This window comes from Epinephelus lanceolatus, chromosome 14, assembly GCF_041903045.1.
Source record: "Epinephelus lanceolatus isolate andai-2023 chromosome 14, ASM4190304v1, whole genome shotgun sequence".
NCBI lineage: Eukaryota > Metazoa > Chordata > Actinopteri > Perciformes > Serranidae > Epinephelus > Epinephelus lanceolatus.
In genome coordinates this window covers 38,278,764-38,294,450 of record NC_135747.1, presented here as the reverse complement: position 1 = coordinate 38,294,450, position 15,687 = coordinate 38,278,764, and the positions used below count along the sequence as shown (strand labels likewise).

Below are 15,687 nucleotides of genomic sequence, written 5' to 3'. Positions count from 1 at the left end.
CCAGAGCTGCATCTCAATCAAAGCCGTTGTATACCTTTCTTCAGAGGTTCCTTTGGTGCAGGTGTTGGTTCTGGTTTGATCTTTGGAGGTTCAGGTTTTGGCACTTTCACCTCAGGTTCAGGTTTTTTCACTGCTGGCTCAGGTTTTGGTTTCGGGACCTCCACAGGTTCTGGTTTGGGGACCTCCACAGGTTTTAGTTTTGGTTTGGGGACCTCCACTGGTTCTGGTTTGGAGACCTCCACAGGTTTTAGTTTGGGTTTGCGGACCTCCTCGGGTTCTGGTTTGGAGACCTCCACAGGTTTTAATTTGGGTTTGGGGACCTCCACTGGTTCTGGTTTGGAGACCTCCACAGGTTTTAGTTTGGGTCTAGGGACCTCCACGGGTTCTGGTTTGGAGACCTCCACAGGTTTTAATTTGGGTTTGGGGACCTCCACTGGTTCTGGTTTGGAGACCTCCACAGGTTTTAGTTTGGGTTTGGGGACCTCCACTGGTTCTGGTTTGGAGACCTCCACAGGTTTTAGTTTGGTTTTGGGGACCTCCACTGGTTCTGGTTTGGAGACCTCCACAGGTTTTAGTTTGGGTTTGGGGACCTCCACAGGTTCTGGTTTAGGGACCTCTGCAGGTTTTGGTTTGGGAACCTCTGCCGGTTCAGGTTTGGGGACCACTGCAGGTTCTGGTTTTGGAACTGGAGGTTCTGGCTTAGCAACAGCAGGTTCTGGCTTCGTTACAACAGGCTCTGGTTTACGGACTTCTGGTTTTGGTTTTTCTGGTTCTGGTTTCGCTTTTCGAGCCTCTGGCTCTGGCTTTTTTACTGCTGGTTCAGGCTTGATCTTTGCCAGCTCTGGTTTTGCAGCCTCTTCAGGGGCTTAAAGCAACATTTATTTTAGATTCAAGTAAAGACATTCAAGAAACAGTAAGTTAAAGATTCGCTTCCAAACTTGAAGCTAAACAAACACAGTTCAGACATCTTAATACTCAACACAGAGGAACGTACACACAGTTAGACTCAACAGTCATAAAAGTCTTTAAATCACAACACATCCAAACACAGCAGGAAATACCTTTGGATGGAAGTGTCACTGGCTTCTCTACTCGCACTGGCTCAGCTTCAGGCTCGACCTTCAACACTGGTTTGGCTTCAGGTATTGTCGGAGCCGGTGTAGGCTTAGGCTTTGGCTCAGGCTCTGCTTTGGGAGCCGGTGTGGGCTTGGGCTTTGGCTCAGGTTCTGCTTTGGGAGCCGGTGTGGGCTTGGGCTTTGGCTCAGGTTCTGCTTTAGGAGCCGGTGTGGGCTTGGGCTTTGGCTCAGGTTCTGCTTTAGGAGCCGGTGTGGGCTTAGGCTTTGGCTCAGGCTCAGCTTTCGGTTTCGGCTTGGCCTCAGGCTCAGGCTTAGCTGCAGGTGCCACTTTTTTGGGCTCAGCTGGTACCTGAGGCTTGGGCTCATCTTTGAGTAGGTGACACAGACATTATCTTATATTAGCATGAAGTCATGGTAGCATCTAAGAGCTAGCAAGAGGCGTTTGAAAGAGCGAGATGGCACTCAACATAAAGACAAACCAATGAAAAGTGAAACTAGAAACAGCTGATAGTGAAAAACAATAACAGAGCGCAAAGAGGAAGATTTGAGGCTGAATAGAATAAAGACAAGACAGACAATAAGAGGTAAGAAGCTACGTAGCGCTGAGCACAAGTATGCTGCTACTGAGGGAACTTGATAAGATGTAAAACAATAGAAATAACAAAGTGAAGTACCTTTCTTTGGCACTCCTGGCTTCTCGGCAGGCAGCAAGGGAGGAGCAGCAGGCTTCTTAACCTCCTCTGGTTCTTTTAAGATACATTCAAACACATGATCAACCAGAAAAGAAGACAACGAAAGGAACAGCACTGAATCTGAACCACATCGTAACAGAATAGTCAAACATAAGGACAGTGTCATCAGCAAAGATGAAGATATTCAGTAGAGAGATGGTAGAAATCAGACATCTCTACCTTTTGGAGTAGGACGTTCCTTCTTCTCTGGGACTGAAACTACAGGAATCTTTTCCTCCACTGGCTTTCTGGCCTCCGGTACTTCAAAATGTCAGTAAAATTAAGTGAATTTTCACAACATAAAAACATTAACGGAGTGAAAAATCACACTGACACAATTGCATAAAACAATTTTTAAAGTGTAAAAAACATAGAAAGCCATAGATGAATGTACCATTTACAGATACATTCATCATCAGGAAGGTATGCTGGTACCTTTGGGCGGTGAAGGCTCCTTAATGGCTGCTCTTGGCTTCTCTTCAGGCTTTTTCTCAGCTTTGGGAACTTAAAAGACACCGATTGTGTTAGAAACACAACAGAGATGCTGTGGATTTGCAGGCGAAGCCAAGAAGCGAAGCAGAAGATAATAAGACAGAAAAGGCAACTACAGTAGAAAATGTAATGACTCTGTCTGAAGCAAAAATAAAAGATTGAGCAAGAAAGGAAAGGAATAAAAACACAAAGCGGGACAAGACAGTCAAAGATTTTAGTAGCAGAGAATGGACAAGTAAGTTTGCGTGTTTTGCAGGACACAGCGCTGAGCTGCAGCAGGAAGATGTTCAGGTCTGTGGTACCTTTTGTTGGGAGTTCCTCCCGCATTTCAACTTTCTTGGTCTCCACTGTCTCCTCAATGGCAACTCTGGCAGCTAAAAACACAGAAACACATCCAGAATCATCATCACTGTCAGAAAACAGAACTGTTAAAAGATGACTCAATGGTGACATGAAGTCAATGGAAAAAGAGTTGTTATCTCCAGCATTTAGGTGAAAAATTATATGTGTTATGTTACGAACAGAAACCATAAATGTGTTGTGGATTAACACAAGAAGAATCATATATAAACTTAAATCTCCAAACTTAAAATGGTAACCAGTAGACTGATTATAAGTTAAATTAAATGCAAAGCAAAATAATTATTGATTACTGATATGCCCATGCATTTGGAGTAAGAAACTGAGTTTTAGGAGGTAAGCAGAAGCCAAAAAATGACCTCAGACTGCAGTTAATGAAGAGAGGTTATTTTGAATAAAGTAAAAACAGACGAATGATTATGAGACAAAGGAAGTAAAAGAGGTTAGTATGAGACATAAAGACAAACGCTAAGAGCGAGCCATGGTTAACATCGGCTCAAAAACACACAGGTATTAAGAGACAGATGACGTCCGTCCTGTGTGTAACTGTGATGATATACCTTTGGCTTTGGTTTCGGACACCTGTGGTTTTACTGTCTCTTCTGTCCAGCTCTCAAACTCCACTGAAGGTGTGAGGACCACAAAAGTGATAGAAGACAACAAACGTGAGGCAGGTTGTGCTTGAAAACTCAGGTAGTCATTTCACAGTTTAACAAAGTCTCCATCTTGTTGTTAAGTTCTCTCATTAATGAGATGAGGCTGAAACAACTGGATAAATTCTAAAATTTAAATTTTAAAAACAGACTTCCTGATTTCATGGATGGTTTCAGAACTGGCCCAATGGGCAAAGGTCTGGGGGCCAAAGGGTCAAGGGGACCCTGAGTCAGAGACTCTGTTTGAGGTGACAGTTAGCTTTTCTTATTGGAAAATCCAACAACAACAAAGACACACGAGGTGGCAACAAAGAGATGCAAAACAACCACAAAGATGCAAAATGGCTAAACAGACACAAAACAGCAACAAGGAGATACAAAATGGCTACCTAGAGACACAAAACTATTGAAAGAGAACACAAAATGACTACAAAGTGACAGAATGGCTAGAAAGAGACATAAAATGGCCACACAGAGATACAAAATGGCTACCTAGAGACACAAAATGGCTGCAAAGAGACAAAATGGCTACGCAGGGACACAAAATGGTTTCAAATAAACAAAATGGCGACAAAAAGACACAAAATAGCTTAAATGAGCCATAAAATGGCTACAAGGAGACACAAAATGGCTACCTAGAGACACAGAATGGCTACAGAGACACAAAATGGCCACTTAGAGACAAAATGGCTACTTAGAGACACAAAATGGCTACCTAGAGACACAGAATGGCTACAGAGACACAAAATGACAACAAATGAGCACAAACAATAACAGTTGTTTTGTGTCTGTGCCCAGGGGCATGATTTTGTTTGAGCACCAACACATATTATCCACTTAGATCGAAAGTCAAACATATTTCACATTTAGGAGCTTCGACAAAATCAGGAAGCAAACAAAACCCCAAACACAGATCTAAATTTTACCCTGGACAGTTCTAAACTGTTTTGATGAGTTAAATTTCCTGATGATGCTCAGCTGACTTTAATTTTCCAGATCAACGAGACAAAAGACTTTGACTGTGAAATGGTAACTCCACTGAAAGTTAGTGTGTTTGATGGAGATGGAAGATAGGATGAAAGTTAAAAGAGTGAACAAAGAAGAATGCATCCTCAAAGGTTGGACACAAACAAACAAAACAAACAAGGACACACAAAGACTTTCATATTATATCTGCAGAGATCAGTCACATGACACAATGATGATGATGTTATGATGAAGATAAGAGGCAGATTTGGGTAAATTCACATTCTGAGACACTTTCAAATGAGCTGAAATTAACCTGAAAAAGATTTCTAAAAAAAAATTCGAATAGTTCCTGTTTAAACATATATATTTGGTGTATACTTAATTTTGATTAAATGTTTTGAATGTTCAGTATTGATTGGTCTGTCCTTGATTAAATTATTTTATTGTGTTTTTCCCAGATCTGCTCAGATGGTTTGATGGATGATGGAGATGATGGGTGAAAAAGAAGAAAAACCATTTGTTATACCTCTCTGCTCCACCTCCATCTCCACCTCTTCTTCATAGTGATACGAATATTCAGCTGATTCTTAAGGAAACAAAAGCAGGGTTTTTTTTGTTTCCGTTATTTAAAACGAAGACTGAAGAGTTTTCAATTTATGATGAGAGGTTAGTTCGACTGTCAGTGAGGGATTGCAGCAGTATAAAAGTTAATTGTGTTTTTACACCATAATGTTAATCATTAACTTATGTCTATGACAGATATAATCAGCTTAATTTTAATTTATTTCTATATCAGGATGGAGGTTGTAAGCAGATGAAGTATATAAACAGTAAATACCTCTATGTTCAAGCTCTTCTTCATAATGATAGTATTCAGCAGATTCTTTAAAAGACAAAAAACATGGTTTCATTATGTTAAATTTGGGGCAAAATGTTAATTTTATTTGCCATAAAATGCTTTAAATTCAAGAATTTAGCCAGAGGTTAATAAAGATTCACATATTCCTTGAAACATCATGGAAACACAAGCTTTAGGTGCAAATAAAAAATTTACTTCTGATACAAAACTTGTTTCTGATTCGTCTTCCTGATAAATGTATTTGAAAGTGAACTGCACCCTGCTCCTGATCGTCTTACCTTGAATTGCCACTGATGAAGGCACTTCAGGCCTCTGAACTGAGGAGTCTGGGACATCTACAGAATATGGAATATGATTCATACCAAAACTTTATTTAAAGAATCTTTAGAGAAAAAATGACTACATGTACAATATTAACATTGATGATAACTGTTCTTTAACTAAATGAACAGTCTGACATTTTGGAAAATCCTCTTGCTCCCCAGTGTTTACCAGAGTTGTTGGAACTTATTGCAGATAGTATCAGCAGTACGTGGCTCTACTGGCCAGTAGTTTCCCCTGGTTCTGGTCTTTCTGCTAAGCTAAGCTAAGCTAAACATGCTTAACATCAAAAAACAAGCTAATTATAAAGCATAATGTTGGATATGTTACTCTTTGAACCGTCTATAGCTAGCATAACGCTGGATATTAATATTTTGGGATGTATGACTCACGTATTTATCTGAACTTTGTCTTGTATCACAAAGTGAACAGTTTCACGTATCAAAAGAAAACCATTTAACCACACAATAAATATTATATTTTAGGAGACAACATTTTCAGATAAGCACACTGCTGCTGCCAACTTTACTCACTTATTAGACATTACCACTGCCAACTAGCTGCACAAAATATCAAGGCCACGCCCCTTTTCAGGGGCTAGCAAACCGAAGATCCTGTTGATATCAATGCAGTTTGACCCGTGTTAAACAAACATTTGTTTTATACACATGTCTAATAACTGTTTTGTAATGTTGCCTGAAACTGAGCGTGGACCAAGTGGATTAGCCACCAAACAAACTGGTCTCTGTGTATCGCGTGATACTAGTGACATTTCAACGGTTAGCACTGGATTCTAAACTATTGAAACTACAAACATATTTCATGCAACATTAAGCAGCTGCCAAAACAATGTAGACTCGAAACTTAACCAAAACATTATGTTAATTCCAAATCAATTCCAGGCCTGGAAAACAGTTTTACTGAATTAAGAACTTTTCCAGGAATTTCATGAATGGGAACCCTGGACTAAGCTATTTGTTTGTACCATCTGTGCACAATGTTGGGTATTTATATATTCTTGGAGGTATATTCACTTATTTATCTGGACTTTGTCTTGTATCATGAGGCGAATAGTTTAACATACAAGGAGACAACATATCTTAATGTACTCACAAATAACAATAATGCTAACCACAAAAAAGGACAACCAGAGTGCCTTGGACGCAGTTCAAGACTATGCTATGTGGATAACTGTTTAGTCAATAAGTCAGCTACACACTGCTAGCATAATGTGGGTATGTTAACTGTTTGTATCTTCCAAAACATGGAATAGTTGTTAACACGTTATATCCTCTATAACTTCAGCCAATTACAAATTGCATTGTTTGTAGTGTCCATAGCTAACAGTTAGCACAATGATTGATATTTAAATTTTGATGTTCAACTCACTTATTTATCTGAAATTTGTCTTGTATCACGAAGCAAACAGTTTCATGTTCATAACAAAACAAAAACACTCAACCAGATGATGCAACATTGTCTCTATAACATTCAAGTACAAATAACATTGATTATGCTAGCTGTTTGTAAGAGCACTGGCTAGCAGTTTCCCTCTGCTCCCAGTCTTTGTGCAAAACTAGGCTAAAGGTGTCTACTGAGATAAAAGTTAAGACTGGTGAAGACCGAACAAGAGGATTTTCCTAAAATGTTCCCGATAGATTCAAATTGTCTAGAAAATAAAATACTTACCTAAGGGAACCATTGCTAATTCAATTTCTGTGGAAAAGGAGGAAGAGTGAAGAACGTGTTAAACACTGAAACAGACAGAAGCTGAACAGAAACAAAAGGTGGCGTCTGACTAGGAACTGTACCTTTGCCAGACAAATAAAGCTCAGCCGTGCTCTTAGCCTCTCCTCTGGGCTCCAACCTCACAATCACTGAGTACACGCCTACACGGGATTATTAATGAAGACGTTTAGCACTCAAGTCATCAAAACAATGAGGAAAAAAAAACATCTGTAGGGCTTTGTGATGGGCCTCTGGGGCTCGATGGTGCTCTACACACCTTCGTCTTCGATGGTCACGTTTCGGATGACCATGAAATGTCTTCGGCCCTCGCTTGTGAAGTTGTACTTAGGGCTCTCTCTCAGTTCCCAGGTGTCTTTGTACCACGAAACGATAGCATTGTCGAAGGACACCTCACACTCAAAGGTGGCCGACTGGCGCTCGTTGACTTCGATGTTGTGGATGCGTTTGGTGAAATGAATTTGTTCAGCTAAAACAGATAAAGACGTGAATGGGTAAGCGTGCTTGGCATCACAACTGGGAATGTATGACAATATTTGAATGGTAGTTTTTCATCGACACAACATCCACACGGTTAGAAATGATGATCAGTGTTTATGGGACAGTTATGATGGCTGGTTGTTGGGGGTGAGAGATGGATTTGAGTCAAGATGGATGTAAGAAGACAACTAATGAGATGATGACGGAATGTTTTGGCAAGATAATCCAGGAGAGGAGAGGCGTGAAGAGTGTTAACACAGATCCCAGAAGAAAGAGAGGAAAAAAAGAGGGTAAAATCCAAAACGCCTAACATTAGTCTCAGACTTTGATGAGTCGAAAGAGGTTAGTAAACGGGCAGAACATCCACCACGTCTAGAAGGTTGCAGAATGGTTTCCAGGTACAAACCTTCCACCCAGAGGTCGGCGGATGACTCCAGGTGCTGGTACTTGCAGGTGTATCTGCCCTGGTCTTCAGTTTTCAGGTCTCTGATCAGAAGCTTCTGAATCTTGTGTTTCACCTCCGACGTGTACCTGCCCTTCATCTCTAACTGCTTTCCATTTTTATACCACTGAGCCTCTACGTTAGGGATGGATAACTGACAAGACAGAGTGCATGACTGGCCTTCCTTACCCGATGTGTCCTGCAGGTGCTTCTCAACCTCCACCTCTGAAAGACACAAAGGGGAACATGCAGAATCTGTTAAGAGGGTTTAGAGATCACTGAGCATCACAAAAGAAAAAACGACTGCCTGGTTTCAAGAAGTGGGATTTATACTTCTGCATCCAATCAACGCCGTGCCTACTGCAAAGGCTCTGGATCGGCATAGAGCCTGAGCTTTACCATACACCATAGCTTGATGTGCACCTCCCCAGAAATGTAACTACATGTTGTGGTGACGCAGACCTCCTGTCTGTTTCTGTAAGCTGAAACCATTTCCCTCTGTGGAAACGAAGCTTTTATTTACTCTAATTTCACGGATAAGAAACAATAAACTGTGAAGACAGTAAAGCCTCCACAAAAATAACATTTAAAGTCTTGTGTGTGATTTATCCTGGCTTCATACGAACAGAGGAAATCTCCGCTCATTGCTAGGCTAATTTATACAGTGTAAAATGCCACAGGCTTGTGCTAATAACGTTAGCATGTTGTATTTGTTTGGAAAACATGTTTAGTATAAGACAGTTGTTTTGTCAGTGAACCTTGTGAGTTGTAATGGAGCTGAGTCTTATAATGTTACCTCTGTTAAATGTTGCTCTTGTCCCTGGCTTCATATAAGTAGAGGAAAAGTTTGCTGGTCGCTAGGCTAATTTATACAATGTAAAATGCCATAGGCTTGTGCTAAAAACATTACCATGTTGTACTTGTAGGGAAAATGTGTCCAGATAAAGACAAGTGTTTGTCTGTGAATGCTGCGAGTTATAGTGAAGCTGATACTTGTGTTTCAAACTGTCTCTGTTAAGCCATGTTTAATGTGTGTTTAATGTGTATTTTGAATCAACTCTGCTTTACAGAACTTCACAGAAACACCGCTGTCAACTGTTTTGGAGGTGTAACTGCAGAGTGACACCACCACACAAGTATAAATGCTCACAATGGTGTAGGCTACGGCGTAGGCTCTATAGAGCTGATGCACAAGTATAAATCCTGCTTAAATCTCATCGCTGACGTCCGATGTAATCCAGCTTTATATGAATAATATATATATGAATATCATATCACAGTGTAAGTACTGACCCTTGACAGTGAGCTTGGCGCTGGAGATGTGAGGCCCACAGACCACCCGGTAGTTGCCTTGGTCGGTCGACTGGCACCTCTTGATCTTGAGCAGGTGGCGGTCACCGCTGATGCTGATGTCATACTTGTCACTAGTGTCCAGTTTCTGGGTGCCCTTGTACCAGGACAGGGTGATCTCTGGGTAGTTGATCTTGATCTCGCACTCAAACACCGCCTCCTTGTTAATGAAGACGGACTGATCGGAGATGTCCCTCAGCACAGTGACGGGCTGCAGGAGCAACAAGACGATCAATAACTCTCTGAGGTCAGGATAGGTCGATCGTCTCTGGTAGTTTGGCTTAATATTGACATGAAACCTCGACTCAAGAGAAACCTTTCCAACCCACCTTATATTTTGAACTTTGCTGAAAGTGTCCTCTGAACTCGCCTATTTGAAATTTTTATAATTGGTCGAGCAGTTTGGCCAAAAAGTGTCTTTTTCTTCTCATGCTATATCTAGTGTTTGGGCACATGACGGGACTACCTTTTCCTTTCCATATATTTTATCATATTTTATGAAGAAACAGTTGTCCCACACGTCCAAATACTAAATAAAGTCCGATAAGAAAATGTCTCAGAACTTTCATGGATCAAGTGTCTGTTATCTACGAACTCATCAAAGATCATCAGTCTGATAGAAAGGTGAATTCTGCTAGTGGTTTAAGGTGTTTGTAACATTAAATCTCTGTGAACGTGTCCTGACCTCTGTGCGCTCCATCCTCTTCTGCAGGTCGGCCACCAGTCGGGCCATGTCCTCATCAGACTCTCTGTCTGCACGTTCCACTTCCTGTCAACAACAACAACAACAACAGATTACTCATCAGGACGTCTGCAGACACAAACACATCAGGTCTCCTGAGCGTGCAGACGGTTACCGGTCTTCCACTTTCTTCAGCCTTCTCCTTCTTCAGCTGCTCGATGGCCTGCAGCAGGCCCCGGTAGTCGGTGATGCCGTACATTCGGGCGTATTTCTCGTACTCTTTGGGGTCCACGTTCCTCAACAGCTCGACAATGTCGATGTCCTTCTCCTCCTGTGGACTCTTCTGCTTTGATGGTGTCCTGAGAACAAGACAGAGAAACAGGAGGGTCAGGGACAGTGTAGAGCTTAAAAATGACCAGAAATTCAAACAAAATACAAAGACGCAGATGGATTAGGAAACTTTAAATGAAAATTAAATGGAAAACAATGTTAACAGGGTTGTATTTATCATGTTCTGTGGATAGAAACAAACCTTTTACCATCATAAGCAGACATCATTGTGAACTCTTTTGATAGAAACCAAAATTGAACTTTCTTTTAACAACAGTAAAGAAAACCTTTTCTGATGACTCCCCTCCGAAATAAAAGATTTCTCTTCTGAAAATATTTTTGTATGTTTACATATTTTATTTATTCATTTTCATGAGGTCTTATGCATGCCTGTTAAAAATGACAAATTGAAACTTCCATTTCTGCCCGAGGCTGTATGTTCTCACACTGTGGAGCCAGGGACTTTATTCTGACCAGTGTAACAATGGGAAGCATCCTCTCAACCTCCAACCACCAAGCCTCCTACTTCCTCCGTGTCAGATTTTATGAGTTTTTTTCCTCCAAAACAAGTTACCAAATTTCTGATCTCAATTTCCCTCAGGTAACCTACGAAAATTTCCCTGGAAATTTCCTGACAATTTGCAATCCTAAACTTTGAACCAAAACAAGCTGTAAGACCTAGTGTCGCTTTTTTGTGTGTATATTCCCTCACATATAAGTTCACTATGAAATGGTACAATTTCTGAATTGACTCTGTGCCAAAAAATAAATAAAGAAAGCAAAAAATTAAAAAATACCAAATTTCTGATCTTAATTTCCCTTAGAAAATGTCCAGAAATTTCCTGACCCTTTGCGATCCTGGACATTCAACTTAAACATGTTGTAGGATCTTGTGTTGCTTTTTTAAATGAAAATAATATTGTTATTAAAAGGTACAATATTCATTTTGAAATTCTGTCCCAGACAGACTCAGCTGAACTCACTTCTTCAGTTTGGCTCGCAGGTCTCCCTCCAGCTGTACCGCCTCCTTCTTCTCGTCTACGTGCATGTCAGCACTGCACTCGATCTCTCCATGTTTGTTGGAGGCGACGCACCTGTACTGACCCGAGTCCGACTTGGTCACCTCTCTGATCTCCAGCTTAGACTCCTGGCCCTTCTGCTCGATGGAGATCCGGCCACCGTGAGTGATCTGCCTCCACTTCCCCTTCATCCACTTCACACTGGGGATCGGGTCGCCACCCACTTTGGCGATGAAGGTGGCGGTGCCCTCTGAGGAGTGATGGGAGGACAGTGAGGAGGAGAACTACAAGAGCCTGGTCTTTATGACAAGTTAACTGAAACTGGTGAAAAATCTTCATCAAGAAAAAAAGATTTTATTTTAATGACAAAAATACAGAATAAACAAAACACAGACAAGACAAAACATCAACAGGAAACAAGTGGTGTGTAGTTGTGTGTATAGGTTGTGCGCTGTGTGTCTCACTCTCGGTGACGTGCGCAGTTTTGGGTTCCTGGATGAAGAACAGGTTCTCCAGTTTCTTGGTTGGAGCGGCTGCTGGAGCTTCAGCAGGAGGCGGAGCTGCTCCTGGTTTCTCTGTAAACAACAACAACAACAAGATGGAACATTACAACTGTTGCTGCCTCAATGGATCTGAACAAACCCTTAAATGAGACTGATTATTCTGCAGCAGCTGTGTGAAAGTTTGTTAACAGATGGTTTGATGTAGTTTTACTGAACTTAAATGTGAAACCATGCACATCAATTCATCAAGAATTTTCTCAGGTTTGGGATTCTTTGTTTATCATGGAGGCATAAGAGAAAAAAAGAAACACGGGACGAGTAATGGATTAACAAATGGTCATTGTGCAGGTGAAGTATTGGGGGATCAGGTGCTCTAATCTTAACAGACAGAGACACAACCAATCATGACATGTTCTTTACTCGTACCTTTGATGGTGACTCTAGCCTTGCAGAACTCGGTGCCGGCATCATTGGTGGCCTTGCAGAGATAATCTCCGGCGTCATGTCGGGAGGCCTGGCTGATCTCCAGACAGGCCGTGCCGTCGGAGAAGCTGATCCTGGTGCTGCCAGCGGACATCAGGTCCTTCCTGTCCTTCATCCACTGGATCTTCAGAGGTGGAGATCCGCAGACGTGACACCTGAGACTCAACCTCTCGCCCTCGTCCACAGTCAGTGGCTTCAGAGGGACGTCGAACACCGGAGGCTTCTTGGCTTCTGCAGGAGAGACACGGTGGTTTTATTTCAGCGGGCTGATCTGGAGTCAGCACTCTAACAAATATCTAAACATCTACAACACCTGATCCACTCTGATCTAACAGAACTGTGAAACAGCAGATACAACAAAATAAACCAGTTCTACCATGTTTATGTTTTCTTACAGAGATGAAGATATTAGAACACTATCTCATTATTATGGAGTCCATATCTTGTATTTATGTCTTTAAAAACTACAAATATTTGCAACTTTTGTGACTTGCTCCGTCATTTCACCCTGAAACATATTTTCAGTTGTATACTCTTCTGAGCTTTCGTTTTTGTACTCCAAATATTGAAACCAGAATATGTCATATTACACGGTGACAGTCACTGAGCCCCCAGGCATGAACTTCTAAACCAAAAGCACATATTGTGCTCCGTCCCAGAGTGAAAAACACACTGAACAGCTGGGGGACACTTTGATTTTGTCGCCAGCGAGGTGAGGCAAACAAACATACCTAACAACACGGTGCATGAAGATGAGAAAAAGTTGCTTATGTTGGAACAACTGCGATTCGTTTGATGAACAAAGTTAGCTTACAGTTGTTCTGCTCGTGTCGTTTCTGGGATTTAATATTTAAAACTTTTTCAACAATTTCGGTGGAGAGTCTCAGTCGTCCAAGTCATGGTAATCTTAAGTTTTCCTGACATCTTTTGGAGCTTTTTATACAATTCCCTGTCTTTATTATGTATTTACTTATTTATTCATTTATATTTTTCACGACAATACATACCTAATAGACTTCTGATTTTGTCAAATTGAGTGTTTTTTTTTCTCCCTACTCCTGAGACATTCAAACTTTAGGGTGAAGCTGTTTAGCTTTAGTTTAATGAATGAAATCCTGAGATTTAACCCTACTGTATATATTTAAAGAGTTTACATACACCCCTTAAAATCAAGAAGGCCACGTGACCCCCTGTGGAGATTTGGTGACCCCTACTGGGTGTCGGGACCCGCAGGCTAGGAACCACTGATCTAAAGATATTCAGTTCACTGAGATACGAAAACACAGACAGTCAAAGAGACTGGAGATAATTAACTCAAATCAAGTCACTGTTTCAGCACTACAGTGTATATTCACTGTGTTACCAGATCACCCTTTTTCCCCTTTAAGGGCGAGGGCCTTGTGGGAAACCTGTGAGGGTGTGACTTGTGCTTTATAGTATATGTGGAAGGAAGCTCTTTGGGTGTGTCATGGTGAAGACGGCGGGCAGCATAGAGTGGTGATGATAGTCAGCAGAATTAAGTGTCTGAGAAGGGTTAGGAGTTAGGGTTTATTGTTTTGTGTTGAAGACTGTATTAAAGCCATGTTGGTGAACGGCACCTGAACGCCTCGCCATCCTTCCTTCTGCAGAGTGGTCTGGACCACTAGAAGCTAGTTCCCACCTAATAACAACCCAAGCTAAAATTAAAGGTTAATAAGCCAGCGTGTTCCCAACTATGGTTTGGAGCGAGGAGAGTGGTAACAGCTGTATACCAGCTTCCAGCTGCACTGAGTGTGAACCCACCTGAGATTCCCACGACAACGTCACAGGAAATTCTTCCAGCCTCGTTGGAGGCCTGACAGGAGTACCTGCCGCTGTCCGTCACCTGGCTGCTCTTGATGCACAGCACGGCCACGTTGCTCTTGAAGCTAATGTCATATTTGTCGGAGCTGTAGATCTCCGTGTTGTCTTTGAACCAGCTGATGGACATGGGCTGCGAGCCGGACACTCTGCCCTCGATCTTCACCAGTTTGCCCTCCATGTCTTCGATGTTCTCTGACGGCTTCTTGGTGAACACCGGAGGGTTTTTACGCTCTGAGAGAGGAGGAAGGAGGAAGTGATGGTGAGGACAGGAAGTGCGTTCTGTGTAAATGAAGAGAGGGTGGAGGTGGTGGTTGATAAATACCTTTGACAGTGATGTCAGAGGAGCAGGAGTCCTTGCCCATGTCGTTGGAGGCGTGACAGAAGTACCTCCCTGTGTCACCTTTATCTGCCTTCAGGATGGTCAGGTGGGGCGTGTTCTCCACACAGCTGATCTTATAGTTCCCCCCGGAGCGGATATCTTTATGGTCTTTGGACCATGTGACCTTAATGGGGGTGGAGCCAGTCATGTGGCACTCAAGCTCAATGCTGTCGCCAACCGTCACCTCCTGTGGTGCCAACTTCCTGTCAAAGACTGGCGGGTATCTGGGTTCTGGAGAGACGGTGGAAAAGCGGAAATATTAATATCAGACAGACAGAGAGAAACAGAGACACGTGTGATTCCTTTAAGCTGAAAATATTTTCTTAAACAAACATGTCGTCTATGTGACGAGTACGACACTTTGCCTGGTTTTCATGCTGTACAGGAAACCAACTCCAGTCAGAAAGTGAGCTGAAGTTGATTTGAGGATTTAAAAACGAGGTCATAGGTGAAACATCAGACTGATGTGTTAACCTCCATTAACCCCGTGCAGTATGGAGACGTAGCACAGACCTTGCAGCGTGAGCTTGGCTCTGCAGGAGGCGGTGCCCACGCTGTTGGTGGCCACACAGGAGTACTCTCCGGAGTGCCTCATCTCGCTGCTGCTGATCTCCAACACGGCCGTGTTGTCATCATACAGCATGGAGAACTCGCCTCCGTATCTCAGAGGCTCGCCGTCTTTCAGCCAAGACACCTCGATGGGTGACGAGCCGGCGACGCGGCACTCAAAGCGGACTGGCTGACCCTTTGTCTGCTGCAGGCTGGTGATCTTCTTCGGGAAGGATGGTGGCGTTTTTGCCTCTGGAGACGAAAAAGATGGAGGAAAGGTTATTTACAGGAAAGTACATTTTATTCAAACTTTTTGTGCCCCCCCCCCCCCCCCCTTTTTTTGAATAATCAGATTTTGTACTTCCTGTCGGTCAGAGATCTTTAAAAAGAAGCTCCAGACTCACCTGGTGATACACCTGCT

The 15,687-nt window shown here is 42.2% G+C and overlaps 1 protein-coding gene across 26 annotated transcripts in view; it reads right to left on the bottom strand.

The window, feature by feature from the left end:
* ttn.2 (titin, tandem duplicate 2) overlaps positions 1–15,687 on the bottom strand; it is a 248,700-nt gene that overhangs the window by 145,838 nt on the left and 87,175 nt on the right. For 12 of the 26 annotated variants that reach the window (XM_078174675.1, XM_078174686.1, XM_078174684.1 and 9 more), the window contains 23 exons: positions 15,231–15,518; positions 14,661–14,948; positions 14,279–14,569; positions 12,440–12,727; positions 11,975–12,085; positions 11,475–11,760; positions 10,337–10,520; positions 10,165–10,248; positions 9,423–9,690; positions 8,094–8,354; positions 7,467–7,676; positions 7,273–7,350; positions 7,151–7,177; positions 5,419–5,475; positions 5,120–5,164; positions 4,808–4,867; positions 3,220–3,282; positions 2,602–2,673; positions 2,243–2,311; positions 1,988–2,068; positions 1,751–1,822; positions 1,062–1,442; positions 35–865 (listed from right to left, as the gene is read on the bottom strand). In XM_078174675.1, coding sequence (XP_078030801.1) covers positions 35–865; positions 1,062–1,442; positions 1,751–1,822; positions 1,988–2,068; positions 2,243–2,311; positions 2,602–2,673; positions 3,220–3,282; positions 4,808–4,867; positions 5,120–5,164; positions 5,419–5,475; positions 7,151–7,177; positions 7,273–7,350; positions 7,467–7,676; positions 8,094–8,354; positions 9,423–9,690; positions 10,165–10,248; positions 10,337–10,520; positions 11,475–11,760; positions 11,975–12,085; positions 12,440–12,727; positions 14,279–14,569; positions 14,661–14,948; positions 15,231–15,518 — 4,395 coding nt within the window. The remainder of the gene's footprint in view (positions 1–34; positions 866–1,061; positions 1,443–1,750; positions 1,823–1,987; positions 2,069–2,242; positions 2,312–2,601; positions 2,674–3,219; positions 3,283–4,807; positions 4,868–5,119; positions 5,165–5,418; positions 5,476–7,150; positions 7,178–7,272; positions 7,351–7,466; positions 7,677–8,093; positions 8,355–9,422; positions 9,691–10,164; positions 10,249–10,336; positions 10,521–11,474; positions 11,761–11,974; positions 12,086–12,439; positions 12,728–14,278; positions 14,570–14,660; positions 14,949–15,230; positions 15,519–15,687) is intronic. The other 14 variants (XM_078174681.1, XM_078174682.1, XM_078174689.1 and 11 more) reach the window with 7 other exon arrangements.